At 33.7% G+C, this 17,804-nt stretch overlaps 1 protein-coding gene and 1 long non-coding RNA gene across 2 annotated transcripts; both read right to left on the bottom strand.

Annotated features, from left to right (window-relative positions):
* Window positions 1–52: 52 nt before the first annotated feature.
* On the bottom strand, window positions 53–17,378 carry LOC121734103. Its single transcript, XR_006036664.1, has 3 exons — window positions 17,169–17,378; window positions 16,292–16,294; window positions 53–65 (listed from the first exon to the last, which is right to left on the bottom strand). It is a non-coding gene; the product is annotated as an uncharacterized LOC121734103 (long non-coding RNA).
* LOC121733956 (general transcription factor 3C polypeptide 5) lies at window positions 1,483–13,979 on the bottom strand. Its single transcript, XM_042124363.1, has 8 exons — window positions 13,785–13,979; window positions 13,493–13,700; window positions 4,487–4,601; window positions 4,051–4,342; window positions 3,707–3,917; window positions 3,466–3,635; window positions 2,926–3,096; window positions 1,483–1,662 (listed from the first exon to the last, which is right to left on the bottom strand). Exons 1-8 carry the CDS (start codon window positions 13,911–13,913, stop codon window positions 1,543–1,545), a joined length of 1,416 nt encoding a protein of 471 aa, XP_041980297.1. The 5' UTR covers window positions 13,914–13,979; the 3' UTR covers window positions 1,483–1,542.
* Window positions 17,379–17,804: the final 426 nt, after the last annotated feature.

Genomic DNA, 17,804 nt, shown 5'->3' with positions numbered 1-17,804 from the left:
CTCTACAATATTTTCGGTAATGAAAAGTACTTAACTCGCTTTTCATACTGAACTTTAAAATTTTACTGTTACCATAGAGGAATAAATTGTATGGCTGGTCTCGGTTGTTACCAAAGAATATAACTAAGTTATATTATAGGTTATCGTCAAAAATAACATCATTTGACATGATTATTAAATTGTCTTTACTTAAATAAATTACAGGGCTGATAAACAAAATATGACGATTCTTTGTTTCGTGCTCGTATGCTTATCTTTGTTCAAACAAACTTTTTAATCGCGCTCTCTGCCCTTCCGTTATGACTTATGAGATACATTTTGAACTTTGCTACTCGTTACTCGTATCATCACTGTATTATTCACGGCTTTCAATCCTTTATGATCTCGTAAATACAATCGTCTACAATATAGAGCAGCTATCCCCAACCCTCGGCCAGCGTGCCGCATGCGGCCCGCCGGGACTGTATTCGTGGCCCGCGTGATGTTAAACATTTTGAAATTCACGCCTACCGGCAAAATAATCTAAAGTCGTCTTGAAATTCGTGAAAAGTTTTCCACTTTTAAATCTTTAATTTTGAAGAACGTTATTTTTAACCCCAAAAAAATGTTGTTGCGGCCCGCGACACCAAGACCAAAACATGTTTGTGGCCCGCATGAAAAAAAGGTTGGGAACCACTGATATAGAGGATATAGTTTAAGTAGTTTTTATTGTTCCTAGAGTTTAAGTAACTACCCAGTTAGTACCCAGTCTAAATATCCCCCTTGTCCTTTTGATGATAATATAATTACTGCGCAACCGTTCTGTACCAACTACCTGCCGAGTCAGCAGATATTTGGACGGGATTGCAAATTATTTCCAAAATAAATAATACAAACACCTGAAGAGTATTTCCATCTCATCCAATGGTGCGATTCCAGACAAGAAACTCTAGCTTGTTCGATCTGCGATCATCCATACCAAGGCGCATACTCAACATTTGCATTGTGATTTTTATATTCTTGACTCCATGAAAATAAGCGATAAATTATCAGCTTCATAATAATTATTACGTACCAAATAGATAAAAATCGAATTTGATCTAGTAATTTATTGTTGGAAAACTGACGGCAATCCAAACGCCAAGGGACAGCGGCGCCTTATGCCAAATCCAATACATTTGTACTCCGCCGTCGATATTATCGATTTCGTCTAGATCCGCTATCTGTGGCCCGCGTGATGTTAACCATTTTGAAATTCACGCCCACCGGCAAAATAATGTAAAGTAGTCGTGAAAGACATGATTTTTTTTCCACCTTTCGTCACACAAATCGTTAATTTTGAAGAACGTTATTTTTTAACCCAAAATTTTTTTTGTTGTAGCCCGTGACACCAAGACCAAGACATGTTTGTGGCCCGTATGAGAAAAAGGTTGGGGACCACGGGCCACTAAAGGACAAAGGTATGTTCATCAAAACAGATAATTTTTAATGACGTTTATTTAGCTAGGCAATAACAATAATAATTATTTATTAACCTTCAAAACAATATTATAAACCCGCATGTTATGACAGACTTGCATCTGCCATGGAGTTTTCAAGAGCCGACGTCGAGGGTTCGTCGTCGACGTCCATCCGCGTCTCGTCAGCCTCGTCAGAACTCGCTTCACTGTCACTGCTAGCCTTCTGCAATTAAAATATATCACTATTAATTTTGAAGTGTTTTACAGCCCAAGTTGTTAGTGCGAAACGATTTACGATATTGGGCTTTTAAGGAGTGAGCACACCGAGACGGGCCGTGCCGGTTCTCAGCGTGCCGGGGCTCATCGCAAAAATCCGCCTCCATACAATTTGTATAGAAGCGGAAATCCGCTGCGCCCCGATACGCGTATCCGCTTCCATACAAATTGTATGGAGGCGGATTTTTGCGATGAGCCCCGGCACGCTGAGCCCCGGCACGGCCCGTCTCAGTGTGCTCACTCCTTTAAATAGTATAAAACATGATAAAACTTATATTCTGCCACCTGACATTATATTTACAATTTACCAGTCAGAGAATTGTTAAGTCTAAAGGTGGCCATACACGGGACAATTATCGTAACGATTTATCTCCTCGATGTTAAAATCTAACGACAAATTGTACGTGTGTAGCAATATCGCAAACGATTTTACGTTCAAAAGATCGATTGGACTATTTTCTTGACGATCGATCGAAACGACAAATTGTCCGGTGTATGTGCACCTTTAGGCATATGGCGGACCTACACTATTTAGTTGGGTTATATCAAATCAAATGTTGTCACAATAATTATTACGTCAATAATCTTATATCTTTAAACGAGCAATTCATGTATATATATTATATACAATGTGTCCCGACACCGGTGTCCGATGACCGATCCTTTAATGTCATGATCTATTTTATATAGAAAAAAATTTGAACTCATGATTTATGGCATATTTTAGTGACAAATTGGCTTTCAAATATTTTTTTCTTCAACTTTTGAAAAAAAAATCTCTGGCTTCATACTACCTATACTTCATAAGTATATATAAAGCCAAATTAAATAATACACAATTTTTTTTCTTAAACTTTGGTTTTTCTATGTTTAATTCCACGAAATTTAAAACATATTTCCTGTTTAAGCGTAGTCCATAAGTTTAGCTATCAAATGATACCTTTTTTATCTTCATAGAATATTTACATGAGAAGTACTGGTCAGATTAGTGTAAAAGCCCGAGAAAAAATAAATATTATATATAATTGGAATCTTGGAATCGGCTCCAACGATTCTCATGAAATTTAGTATATAGGAGGTTTCGGGGGCGATAAATCGATCTAGCTAGGAATCATTTTTAGAAAATGTCATTTTATTCGTGTTTTATCGAATACCGAGCAAAGCTCGGTCAAATAGCTAGTTTTAATAGTAAGAGGGTAATAGAGCTCACCTCAAATTTGAGGTCAGAGTTTTTCGCTAGGAGCGCCTCCTTGGCGTAGCGGAGGACGTGGTTGCGGCAGACGTCGTCGAGGCCGGGTGGTAGCCAGCCCAGCTTGTGGTGGCAGAACGACGAGCACGCCGTCACCGCCGCCTGCACCTCCGGCACCGCTATGTCGCAGTACTACGACACACAAAAACGACTTAGTTTTCAATTTGTGCATGCCCTATTAGATTTTATTTATTTTATTCACTCCTTCAGTTCCTCTTTCATATCAGCATATTAAGCATGGTTATTATAGAAAAGTTTATCTGTGAGGAAGAATAGACAAAGTGATTACTGATTGTTACTGTTCTTTCGTATTTCTGCTCTGTTTCTGCATTTAAGCATGTTGATGGAGGTGACAAAAATTGATTCCGATTTTCCACATAATTTTTTGAATTTTTATTTAAGAAACACGCCTATACTTCTGTTACTTCAAGGAATATTCTGACAAAATAAGAATTAGCAAAATTGGTGCAACTGTTTTGATGGTATAAAATTTGAAAGTACCTGGTAAAATATTTGCCTCTGCGTCAGAATCATTCCAGGACGAAAGCAAACAGTACTCTCTTTGACTTCCTCTGACACTTGATCTTCTGCAACTAACTTTTTTACCCTGCGATCAGTTTTTTTCACATGTATAGAGTCATCTTTTGATACTACCATAGTGTGAACTCCAGCTGAAATAAATATGCTATTAGTTAATAGCCAAAGTTCATAAAAATATGTTGTTCAAAGGGCTGAGCCATACTCGAGTGTCTCAATCTAAAGTCCAGTGTTTGATATATTCTTGCCTCTGGGTCTTTTCTAGGATCATAGCCAAATTTGACCCACATCATCTTCCAAGGACCTTCTTTCATATAAACTGCCAAGCAGGGTAAGATTATTTTAAGTGTAGAAGTCTTCAACTTTGTGTGAAATTTGATATTATTTATAGACCATATGGGCCTCACATCGAACATCTGTAACATGGTATTGAATTAATAATTAATTCTCTCTAATAATTAACTCTATAATTATTATAGAGTGATGTAGCAGAATAATAAAATAATTTATAGAGCCTACGAAAATAAATGTATTTACAACTTGACTTACCTTTGAAACATTTTCATACTCATTTTGCAACTGGGGATATATAGATTCTCTAGTTTTTTTTGCTTGTATATAAAAATCATGTGGCTCTGTAGGCAAGTCATTGGTTAAATTGAATGTATATCTGGCAACAGGGATACTGCGATCCATACGCATTCTATGTGTATCTCCATCTACCCCAGATTCCCTTTTGATTTCTTTTTGACAGTAAACCTTTTTATCGGTATAGTAGTAGTTAGTAGATTTATCTATTCTTGTGAAATTAGCTGGCAATATATAAGATGGACACGGGTTCCTGAAATTTTAGTTATGCATCATGAATTTAATTACAATAACCAAACAATGAATCAATCGGGAAAAATATTTCTCACTGTAGATAAATTAAAGTTGGCTTACATTTCTCTCATTCTGGATTAAAAAACATAAGTTTTGAACTTACAGTAATGCGTTAACATCCTCCAATCCAGATGGCAGAATATCCTCCAAAACACATTTGAACTGGTTCCCACCAGGCACAGTGGGCATTACAGGTAGATATTGAAAATCACTCATTGCTAAAAAACCAAACATATCTTACTAGGCATAAGATTGTACGTGTGTGCTTGTTTTCCGTTGTGATTTTAATTTGGACATTTTACCAACAAAATATTATACTCTCGCCCAACCAGCAAAGTAATCCTGGAATGCGATTTTATAATGCTATTTGGACTTATATAGCTCCGATGATGGTTTTGGTATTTGCTACTGCACTTTTATCAGCATAAATGAATGCCGTTTTTACTTCAGTACGTTTCATCCTATAATTTGAGCTTATATCGGTATATAGGATCATATTTCGTGGCCACTACTGGATTAAAACTCCTACAATAGCTAGGAACAAAACTGTATACTCTCAGGAGTAATTAATCTAGTAACTCATACTTATATCCGCCTATAGAATAACATCTTAGGAACATTTAAATCCTAAGACTCCTCGAGGAGCATCTACCAGGAATATATACACTGAGGCGCAATCACTCTTGGTATTTATACTTATAACCTCATTTATGCTAATATTTTATGGCCATTATAAGTAAATTAAAGTTAAGGCGGGGATTAATCTCAATCCAAAACGATAACCTTGCACACAACCAAAGACCAAGCGTATACGCATCGCAATAATATTCATTTTAGCTTAGCATAAAACTGTAGTTACTCGGGCGTACTGTAGTTATCTTTGGAAATAAACATTAAGAAACAAAATTGTTCGGTTAAGGACATTTTAATATAGATTTACTAACAATTTATTCAAATAAAATGTATAATTATCCTAGTTAATACTTATATTTAGATGAAATAGATTTTTATCGGAGGTGAGTTGGTAAATTAATTACAGCCAAAGTATTACGTTTTATTAAAATGTTTATGGTTTAAGGTATTTTAAATATTGTGCTTTATATCTCATATTTTTTAACACTTCGTTATTATACTGGAACTAGGTTTACCTAGTTCTCATAAACCCCAATTTTTTATTCCGTGACTCCCGGTTTACCGGGAGTCACGGAATAAAAAATTGGGGTTTATCCTCGCCTTAAGGTACTGAAAAACATTTATATTTCTTGTCTGATTTTACATTACTTTAGAAGTGATTTTATATTATTTTATTATAATATTATATATTTACTTAATTATAATAACATCACTTAGATTACAACAGCATGCAGTAGGATAAAATGTTCTCTATATAGATTTATCGCATGCAGTTATAAGTTTAGATACACTTATAATTGGCATGGCATTCCATAGTAGTGTTATAGATTAAGTAATCTCAAACAATCCTGGTCAAAACTCTTAAAGGCAAAAACACGCTTTATATAGTTTTGTAAATTCTATTATAGGAATTGTTTTTATTATATTTTTAACCTAGGACGCATAACAAGGGTATAAGGGTTTATAAATATTCCTTAACTTGCAAATATACAGGGTGTATAAAAAATAAGTGATAATACTTTAGGGTGTGTACGTGTTCCTTGTTGAGAGTTCACCGTGAAAATAGCAGCGCTGAATTTGCAGTGCAGCAGTGCTGAAAGACCAAAATTTTTTTTCACTTTTGTATGGGGAAACTCGTGACGCTCGGGCCCTTGCCCATACAAAAGTGAAAAAAAATGTTGGTCTTTCAGCACTACTACTTTCACAGTGAACTCTCTACAAGGAACACGTACACACCCTAAAGTATTATCACTTGTTTTTGTTACACACTGTATGAATATCAATAGAGTTTGTTTTCATCTAGGCAATGTGGAACCCTAATTGGTAACAATATGGCGAATCTTCGGTTTTAACACTTGCCAATATAGAACCAATATTACTTATAATGACCCTAAGTCGCACTTGGAAATGCTCACCGAGAAAATGGCGACTGTCCATGATATTTTCAAAACAAAAAAGTCTTTCTAAGGGGGGTATTACATTATCATTTATATATGATCATTTCTATGATCATATATAGGATCCAATACATATGATCATTTGATCATATCTGCATATTACATTATCATATTTCATTGATCCTATTTTACGTCATATGTGGTTTCAATAGCCAATGGAGAGCGCTAACGCTGACAGGTATTGACGTCAGGGTTCCAGACCAGCCATACAGGGAATTCGATTTGTAAAAAGACATCGTCATTTTTAATATGGCTTGTTTTTTGTTATTTCAGCAAGATTATCCAAGTATATAATTAGAAAAATAATTACATTACATTATTTGAAACATATTAACAAACAAGAAATTTAAAAAATGACCGTATTGGATCCAATCTCTCAGCAAATGTCAAAAATCTATGATCAAGGAAGAAATGAATCATATGTCTATATTACATTATCCAATATCATTGAGTCAATGATGTTGGATAATGTAATATAGATATCCAATACCATTGACTCCTGATACCTGTATTTGTAATTGATTTTCTACTATATTATATTTCTGATTACAATGGTTGACATTTAATAATATAAAAGTACCCGGATGACCGAGCTTTGCTTGGTATAGCAAATACTCATTGACTTCGTGTTACTTAACAACGCCCTCTGCTGGATATATATATATATATATATATATATATATATCCAGCAGAGGGCGTTGTTAAGTAATAAATATATATAAATATATATATATATATATATATATATATATATATATATATATATATATATATATATATATATATATATATATATATATATATATATATATATATATATATATATATATATTTTATATTTTTTTTCGTATATTTATATATATATATATATATAAGAATAAAAGTTAAGTTTTGACAATTCCTGGACTACCAGCACACAATTCGAATGCTTGCAGTATTTATCTCACTTTTTCCTATAATTTACTTATACAGGATTAATTGCACTCACCCAATTCAATTATACGAGGGCTGCTATTTATGTATCCGGAATTAAAAAAAGAAACAAACATATATCATTTAATATGGTTTTATTGCTTTTCAAAATATTCGCCGCGATGATCGACACACTTTTGCATACGCTGGAACCAATTTTCATAGCACTTTTTCCATTCTGATTGAGGTATCTCCAAAACGTGCATTTTGAACGCATCAACAGCCTCTTCGCGGCTCGAAAAACGTTGACCACGTAATTTGTTCTTCGCGTATGGAAATAAAAAGAAATCGTTAGGTGCCAAATCAGGGCTGTACGGCGGATGACCAGTCAATTCGATCTTTTGACCCTCCAAAAACTGAGTTGTTTCAGCTGAGGTGTGACAGCTAGCATTGTCGTGATGTAATATGATTCTGCGTTGTCGGTTGTCCTTTCTTATTTCTTCAAAGACTTCTGGTAAACAAATGGTCGTATACCATTCAGAATTAACCGTTTTACGATTCTCTAATGGCACTGTAGCCACATGTCCATTAATTCCAAAAAAACAGGCGACCATTTGCTTCAAAGTACTTTTTGCACGCGTAACTTTTGTTGGTTTCGGCTCATCTTGGAACACCTACACCGTTGACTGTTGTTTAGTTTCGGGGTCATATGCATAGATCCAAGATTCATCACCTGTGTAGATATTATAAACGGCTTTTGACGTACCACGGTTGGATTTTTTTATCATTTTTTTGCACCAATCGACACGAGCCCGTTTTTGATCGATTGTCAAGTTGTGCGGAATCCAACGCGAACATATTTTTTTTACAGCCAAATGTTCGTGTAATATCTTATGCATAGACATAATATATACATAATATATACTGTCGTAAAGACCACCTGACAACTCGAAAATGCGTGACCATTTTTGATCTGTCAATGTGTGCGTGGGCTAGTGATGTATATTTTACTATCGATAGTATAGTATTTTGCTATCGATAGTTTAGTCCGTTCGAGTTATTTTACCTGAGTTTCTATAAGAAATAAATAATATGCAACTTTGATAGATTTGTATTTCAAATTAGGTATCATAAATTTTAATTGGCAAAAAAAGGTGACGATTGAAAAGTAGATACACATTTTCTTTTGGAATGATTTTTCAATCGTCGGATATGTTATGACATGAGGTTCTTATAGGGGTAATATTAAAAATATATAAAGTAATTTACACTTAACACATTATAAAGTTACTTATTTATTACTCAGGTAAAATCTATCTGGTAAATCAGTCCTTACATTGAAAGTAAACGTTGAAAGTAAACAACACACATGGTATATTATATTTTATTCTTAAATTAAATACATATTATAAAATATCATAATATTTTATTACAATTATTTTGAACCGACTTCCAAACAGGAGGAGTCTAGACGTTCGCCTGTGGATATATTTTTATGTATGTTCAACGATTACTCCGCCGTTTATGAACCGATTTTCTTTCTTTTGCTGTACATTGTATTGTTCCGAGTAGGTATCATGTTCACAAAAGTGGTGGTCTGGTGATGGAAACAATGAGAAATCGAAGTGACTCCTTGATATTCAAATGGGAACATATGGTCCCAGAAAACGTTCAAAATCTTTCGATTAATAAATTTAAAAAAGTAGTCAAAGAAGGTTTTGTGCCAAAGCCAAAATGATTTCATAATTGATGGCACATCTTGGGAGTAGAATGCTGAATGACTGCTTGCAAGGCTTCTTCTACATGACTTACAATTATTATGTATCTATCTATGTTTACATTGTATAATTTTTAGTTACAGCATTGTAAATTTTGTTTTAAAAGATAAATTTTTTTCTCACTTTTTTTGGTAAAAAGTGGGCGTGCGAGTTTCTTACGCCGGTTCTTCTCGTCGGCTTAGTTACCGAACCGGTGGTAGGCACCATGTATTCTGAAAATATATTTTATTTCAGATTTGTTCAGAAATAAAGCAATTTTGATTTTGATTTTTTGAAACAACAACTGTAAGTATAGAAAACGTTAAGGACAGCTAAAATGAGTAAAATTATTATTTTTAAACAAAAAATTAAAACCGACTTCCAAGGCAATGACAATAGTAATATTATACTTAAATGAACTAAAAAGTATTAAATAATTCTTATTCTGTACTCAGTAAAATTCTGTTCTCAATCTTCATTATTTTGCAATCGGTACCAGCTAACCTAATCGCCAGTTCTCTGACAGAATAGGTATAACAGCAACTTATATACTTAGGACTGGTACCGACTTCAAAATTATGAAGATTGAGTACAGAATAAGGATTATTTAATACTTTTTAGTTCATATAAGTATAATCTTAAATGAACTAAAAGGCATTAATTGCTTATAATTGCTTATTTTTAATAATTGCTTCAGTAACAAGTGCAACAGTATGTCAAACTTACTGGCACAAATAGAGTTGGGATAGCTCCTTTAACCAAAATAGTATTTATTCTAATTTTTCTTTAAAAATTTTCAATGAAATGTTTGCTACATATTGTTGAATTTTTCTTGGGATTCCAACCAACACGCCCAATTAATTTCAGCCATTTTCCTCTTATTAGAGGATCTTGAGGGAATCTGTAAAACAAATGATTATGATATATAAATATAAACCTTCCTCTAGTTTTAGAGTCACTCTATATTATAGTAGTTATATTATATTAGCTATATTATAATATACTATTAGTTAAAATAAGATAATATGTCCTTTTAGTCCGGCCGCACATTATCCGAATTTGTGATCACTAAAATTCGGACGCCCTGCCCCGCTCATACATTTTGACACGTCAGAAATTATTTTAGTATGATGGGTCTACAACAAAATGTATGAACAGAGTGCGTTCCGCCGGGCGTCCGAATTTTTCTGATCAGAAATTTCGGATAATGTGTGGCCGGGCTTAAGGTGATAAATATAAAGGTAAATGATTTTTATTTTAGATTTATGTTATTGTAAAATATCGATAAGCATATCGATAAATTTGATTCAAGCACTAGCGTATATGTAAGAAATTTTGATGAAAAATTTTTCTTCAAAATTTGTGTAATATAGGAACAATAGTACCTTTAGTTACGCAAAATATGAAAGTAAAAGGGAGGATTCACAATATTTTATTTGAAATAGAGAACTAAAGACCAGAATATAGCAAAAATAAACACATCGTAGCAATTAGGACATGAAGATTAATTAGGGGTGAAATGTATATTTTTCAGAATTATTCCTATGATTTACACTGCAATCACTCACAGCACAAGTTATTATTGTTATATATAATAGTATTTGTTGAAAATAACATACGATTTAAATAATAAATTGCAAATACCGAAAGGGCATAAAAACGATTGACGACTTTTGACGACCTGTCAAATAAAAGTTGTTACAATTTTCATTAGACTGCCTCTCTCTTTTCATCTTGTTATAATTCCATAAAGGATTTTCTTCTCTCTCGCACTCTTTGTTGGTCTTTAGGTATATATTATGTCTATGATCTTATGTATGCTCGTCATACTTATGCCTAAGGACGCCTCTATCTCGCGTTAAGTAACATGACGATCACGCATTATTAGTTCCCGCACAGCATCTATATTTTGTGGGACAACAGCTGTTTTTGGGCGACCTTCTTTATTTTCATCCGTGAGCATAGACCGCCCACGATTAAACTCACTGTACCAGTGATAAACAGTGGTTTTTGATGGTGCTTCATCTCCAAAAGTTGCGGTGAGTTGAATAAAGCACTGTTGTTGATTTAGCCCACGCCGAAAATCGTAGTAAATCATTGCACGAAAATGTTCACGCGTTAAATCCATGGCAAATGAAGACACGCAATTTTCAAAATGACGCCACAATGGAAAAATAATTGACAGTCACATGAAACAAACCCCGCGTTCCAGATGACGTTAAAAACGCTCACGCTCAAGACCGTAGTTTTTCCCGTTCCACTAGCATGTGAGCGTCAGTGATACAAACCCAAGTGGAACGGATTATGGAGCGTTTTGAGAAAAGTTTAAAAAAAGAACTATAATTTTTTTTATACATAAGTACTTACATTGAACAGAACTTGGATATTCATCCTTTTCTTCAAGTCGTAAATAAAAGTAATTGTTTATACTTAGTTACATTTATTTTACAAATAAAATACATAATATAATAAGTATTTGTTTCGTTTTTAGTATTACATTTTTTTTACTGAAGTAATCATATTATTTTAATATAGTTAAACTTTTATTTTATTTCAGTTTCCACTTTGAATCATATTTTAATAACAAAACCAAATACTTTGAATATTGACTATTGTCACATAAACGTTACGTTGTTACGTTGTTACCGCGTAATGCTAAGTCAAGTACGAGTAAGTCAACAGGTACAGGAGAAATGAAAATTAGTAATAAATTTTATAAGAAATCATTTGACCTTTCATTTTAAACAATTTCTTTTCCAATCAAAATATTTTATTAAATGTTATTTAATATAATATGTATTTCAATTAAAATATTATTTGTAATGAAATAATATGATGCTTTTTTGTCTCTACTCTCTCTTCAAAACTTTCCGAACATGGCTTTCGCGATATATTACATTAAAATTAAAAAAATAACTAGAACGCCAGCTTTGACCCATCTTCGTCGAGGGTCGTTTTGAGCGAAAATGATGACGTCATGAGTGACGTCATAGCCGCGATCAAAATGACCGCGGTCGTCAAATGGAACGGCAGAAGGGGACGTTTTGAGCGTTTTGGTCAAAATTAACGTCTTCTGGAACGCAGCCAAAATGTATTCTTCAACCAAAGAGTTCTATTTTCAAATGTTGTAATTACTTTTTAAATATTGTTCTTGTAAGTGGCCAGTTCCGGATACATAAATAGCAGCCCTCGTAGGAGAAATATAGGCGTAAACGGCATTAAAGCGGTCCATTATAAATACCATATAAGTAAAATTTTACTTATAAAGTGGGCCCTTTTCCGGACTTATATGTGGATAAAAGTCTCTTATAGTCCTATGGAATTTACTCCTGGAGATAGTATAAAAACCACTTTTTGCTGGTTGGGCAGCGACATAATGGCATAAATGCTAAACATTCTGAAAATAATTTCTGCCATTGTCATATGGGCAGTTCCATGTCAAAGTCTACCATTAACTAATAAATAAATACCTCATTTTGGTACTAAAAATACTTAATTATAGTTACAATATTATGGCACTATTAAGATTTTATAGAAGCAACAATTTCTAAGCATTACTTTTCTAGCAAAGCTGCCATTTATGAGATGATGTCGTGAGCTCGGCTGAGTGTGGTTTTGTGTGATGAAGTAGTGACTTAGTTTTTACGTTATGTATTTTAAATTCTTATTATATTTTGTTACACACTGATTGTTCAAACAATTAAATACCGATATAGCTTTTGAGATTCGAGAAAATTCATTTTTATAAAGATATAATAGGCTTGTAAGATCAGTGTCGAGTTGTAGTGTCGGTCACATAAAAATCATTAGTTTTGTCTATAACTACAGTAACATTACTTTTACATCAACAAAATTAGAAACTTTCCTACGTTTCCTAGTGTCAGTCACATTTTGGGCTGTAGTGTCGGTCACAATTTCTTTTGCTAATAAATATTTTTTTAAATAACTTACAGGTTATGGGTAACCATTTTATTATAGTTTGTTTCATGAACTTTCGATAAAAATATAAAGTAGAGTTGTTTAGCACACAGAGAGGAAGATTATTGGTGTTTACAAACACTCTCAGAAATGACTTCCTTTTGCATGTAATAATAATAATAATATATCATGTAGTGTCGGTCACATTTATGTTTGACTAAATAAATGTTATTTGAAAACAGCAGTGTATACAATTTTTTCTACATAAGTTAACTTGTTTTATCTGCTACAAAGCCATCTTAAAATTGATACTAACAACATGATAGTAACCATAATATATGACAAAATAAAACGCAAGTCGTATCAAATGTAGAGTCAGTCACATATGGAATTGCTCATATCTTATTAGTTTTTTAATCATATTATACTTACATTCAAACTTGTATATCTTTTTCACAGATCCCATTGCTGTTGTGGAAATGACTTCTCTTTTGATTTCATTACCTACTTTCTTCTTTTTTACCTTAATCTTAAACAGCACACCGAATGCTGGTTGCACATCAGCATGCATTTTCTTAACATAAGGATTGTCATACTGAAAACTTAAGCCTAATCGTTTTTTGTTCGATTGACTATGAACCTGAAAATAAAAAGTCCGTCATCATAATGCGATATTTTAAACAACGTCCAGTATTTCAGAACAGTTTCATGCTTTAATGTTTACCTGAGATATTGTTTTAATACCACCCATGCACTGTAAAGCTTTATCATCATTTTTAACTACGCCGGGGAAAAGAACACATGTTAATTCCCGGTGCATATTATTTAATTCGGAGCTATTCTCGTTCATCATTATGGTCCCTTAATTACTTAGGTAAACCTAAGTTAGGTTTTACATCACTTTTAGATTCTAACATTTGTATTTAGTGAATTTGTGATCACAGATTACTAGTATGTTTGTGATCCTAACCAGTATTTAAAGTACCACAGATTACTAGTGTATATTTGTAGACAGATAAGCGTCTTAAGGCGGCTCTCGACATATGCCGGCTCTTGATATAGGCGAACGCGTTGGCCAACGCGTCTGCAGACGCGTTGGCCCAATGTGTAGAACGGGCGTTCGCGCGTTGGCCGTAGGTATTTAGACGTTGGCCGACGCATCTGCGAGCTTGCCGCGCGGGTCGGAAATGTCGGCAAAAGATCAAAGGACATTTGTCGCAAGCTTCGCGCTCCATCCACACATAGGCCGCGCGATCAGTTTGCCCGGAGTTATAATTATGATAATTATTATAATATGTAATAATTTTTGTATGTAATAATTTAATAAATAATAAGTAGGTAATAAAATAATTACTTATATTATTTTAATATTATAAAATATTATGTAAAAGTGAGTTTATTTCTTTGTTTGTTACGTTTTCTCGCCTTTTATTTATTTATTTCCAGAATACTCTTTAAAAACTTTTTCTTGTCCACATTTACAAAGTAATTATAAGCTGTGAATAAATAAACAGCTGCAGCTGTTAGCGACTAAACATCCATTTTGAATCCGTCCGCACATTGGCGCGATCCAAAGCATACTGAACGACCTTCCTATGTGTGGATTACTCACAAACGCCGTTGCAAGCGCACTGCCAACGCGTCTGCAGACGCGTTGGCCAACGCGTTCGCCTATATCAAGAGCCGGCAATAGGCGAACGCGTTGGCCAACGCGTCTGCAGACAATCGATTTATCAAATCATCCTACGACATGTCGTAGGATGATTTGATAAATCGAATTTTCGCGAAAATTCTAGGGATTTCGCGAAAACACGGATTTATCAAATCATCCTACGACATATACAAATATAAAGAAATTTAATTGAAAAAAAAATCGACTTGAATATCCAACTTTGAAGGCGCATAACAAAAAAATACAAATGCTATCAAGCTGCAATTTTGGGAACACTTATTTTTTACAGTGATTTCTTTATTTTATTAACAAAATTCACTAATCTTTGACCTTGTCATCATCCCTATTATTCATAATAACGGGTTTTTTTGTTAATCTAGCTGTATAGTACTCTGTGGTCCTAACCGGTGGGTGAAACTTTCGAACAAAAAAAAATTTGGTTCCAAATATAAACGTAGCAACTAAATTAAGTTAGATAATCTGCTCAATTTTTAAGCAAGATCGACTGTGATTGGTTGATAAAAAAGACGAAGAAGAAGTTTAAAACTCAAAGTTCGATTTTCAGTTAGTGAAAATTATTTTGTAATTTGTAGCAACTCTTTCAAAAATTGTAAATTAGTGGATTAATTAATGAAAAACAAAAGGTAAGCCATTGTAAAATGTAAATATAACCGTAAATTGATAAATTGAAGCAAAACAAAACTATGTCATACCGTGTTCTAATACAAAGTACCTATGTCATAGTGATTATTTGCATATTTGTATAATAATTTACAACTTAAACTATAATAATATGAAAAAGATAGATTATTATTTCATGGAAAATATTATAATGTATCATTATGTATGCAGTTAATTTCGAAAATGTTGAAATGTGTCTATTGATTTATTGTAGTAATTAATTGCACGTTAAGGTCATTAACTATAATAATTTATGTATGGAAATGTAGTAAATGAAAAACTTTTCATTAATTTCAGATTTTTAGGTCCCTGTACTAGTTTGCAACATTTTAGTCTGCAGGCAATGGTTGTTAAGGAGATTTAAGGAGGAGGAGAAGGAAGGTCCCATACCTTCCTTCTCCTTATATTATGAGAGGTGCGGCCACTAAGGGAAAGTCCTCTGATCAAGTGAGGTGGTATACAGCTGGCCTGAGCCCATGTAACAAAACAAAGTAATAATACTTATGTGTGTATGTATAAAGATGCGCGTCCACTGGATCGGAATCGAAGCGTAAGCAGCGGACGGATTTGTTGCCTAAACCTTGTGGATTAAATCTGTTTTATTGTTTTGTGTTTATTTAGCTATGTACAATAATTTTTATTGAAATTAAACATTTATTTGAGCTCATTTCTTTTTTTTAATTTTTGGTATGTTTAGAGTGGAGGGTTTTGCACTTAAAAACTTTAACTTTAGTTTCAATTAAAAAAAATAATAAATGTTAATTTTTTTTCTTCTAAGTCCGACCTCTTGCTACGTAGTATATGACATTCTCTTTGATCCTAAGTCCTAACCAAATAGAAAACTTGAAAAGAAAACATTCTTCTCTTTGAGTTTTGACATTCTTCTGAAATGTGAATGTTATCTTCTACGCCTTCTTTTTTGTGTTTTGACATTTATGAATTTTTCATATGGATTTAAAGGGCATGCATTTCGTATGCGCCATTGTATAATAATTAGTAGCCCTCTCTCTCACAGAAAACCGGCCTGAAACATCCACCCCCTCCCCTTCATAGGATCGCGCTTCACACATTAAAAAATGTTTATAAAACAAATATGTAATTACGGAAATTACAAAGGTGTTTATATTTGTATCAAAGAGAAAAGTGTCAATTTTTGTTGCTACATGTTCATCAGTATGTCGAGACTGAAATTAATTTTTAACGAAGTTCATCTTCGAACATGCTTGGTCCGGCGTCCGCACACAATGGATCGGTGCGGCGGTCCGGATGCGGACCGCGGTCCACCATTTGATGACCCCTGGTTTAGAGTCTAGACCAGTCCAACGAGTCCAAACTCCAAAGGCCGTAAACTCACAAGTCACATATAATTAATATCTAAGTACACTGATGAGTGGTGACTACTTTTCCCATTTAAATAAGTACCACTGGTATCAGACCATTCAGACTCATGATCAGTATTACAGACTACTTAGAAGAACCGACGTTATCAGTTTCTTACGGCCGTTCCCAATATTTGATCTATCTCTGGTTTTGCCCTTCTAGTGATAGGAATAGCTCACACACATTAGACATTAGAGACATATATTTTATGTCAATTCAATGTTAGAGCAAGAATATTGTTTTCCCGCCATAATATTATACTCGACACTGGCCATGGTTATACGACAGTATAATATATTAAGTCTATGGTTATAGCCGAAGTGAAATTATAAGTAAAAAAAAAACAAAACTGTCAAATCTCAAATGGTGGTCAACATATACACCACTATTTTTTAATTAGTACAAATACTTTAGGGGCTTATCAGGCATGCCATTATTATCATATATGTGAAGAAATAATTTTATAATATCTAAAAATAACAAAGTTATTGCAATTTCTTTTTTTAATAAATCTACCATAAAATTATGGACACATTTTACTATCCATTGACTGATTCATTGATAGTATTCTGTCTTACTCATTTTTGTTTTACCGCGGGGCACAATGCGGGCGCAGGGGAGGAGGGGGGTGCTGAGCATCGACGCGAGTTTGCCGAAGATTTATCAATGGGATGCGGCGAGCGCATACGCTAACCAATAGGAACTTACTACACATACTAGTATCTAGAGGCGCGCTTCGGTCATTGAATTAATTATGAATTTACCAAATATTACGTATTTTCGTGGACAATTTTGGGTCTGCGTTTTTTTATGTTTTAACTAAATAAATATGATCAGTTACAGGTACCTAATAAGCCCCTAAAGTATTGGTACTAACTAAAAAATAGTGGTGTATACCGGAACGGCGGGAAACTCAAACCGCCCGCGTTTGAGTTTCCCGTCGTGTTTTTCTTAATTCTCAAATTTTCTTTGTTTATTAGTGTTCAGTGCGGGAATATTGTACATATTTTT

Source organism: Aricia agestis, chromosome 1 (assembly GCF_905147365.1).
Source record: "Aricia agestis chromosome 1, ilAriAges1.1, whole genome shotgun sequence".
Classification (NCBI taxonomy): domain Eukaryota; kingdom Metazoa; phylum Arthropoda; class Insecta; order Lepidoptera; family Lycaenidae; genus Aricia; species Aricia agestis.
Note: the sequence above shows the minus strand (reverse complement) of the source record. Positions and strands in the feature narration are given on the sequence as shown.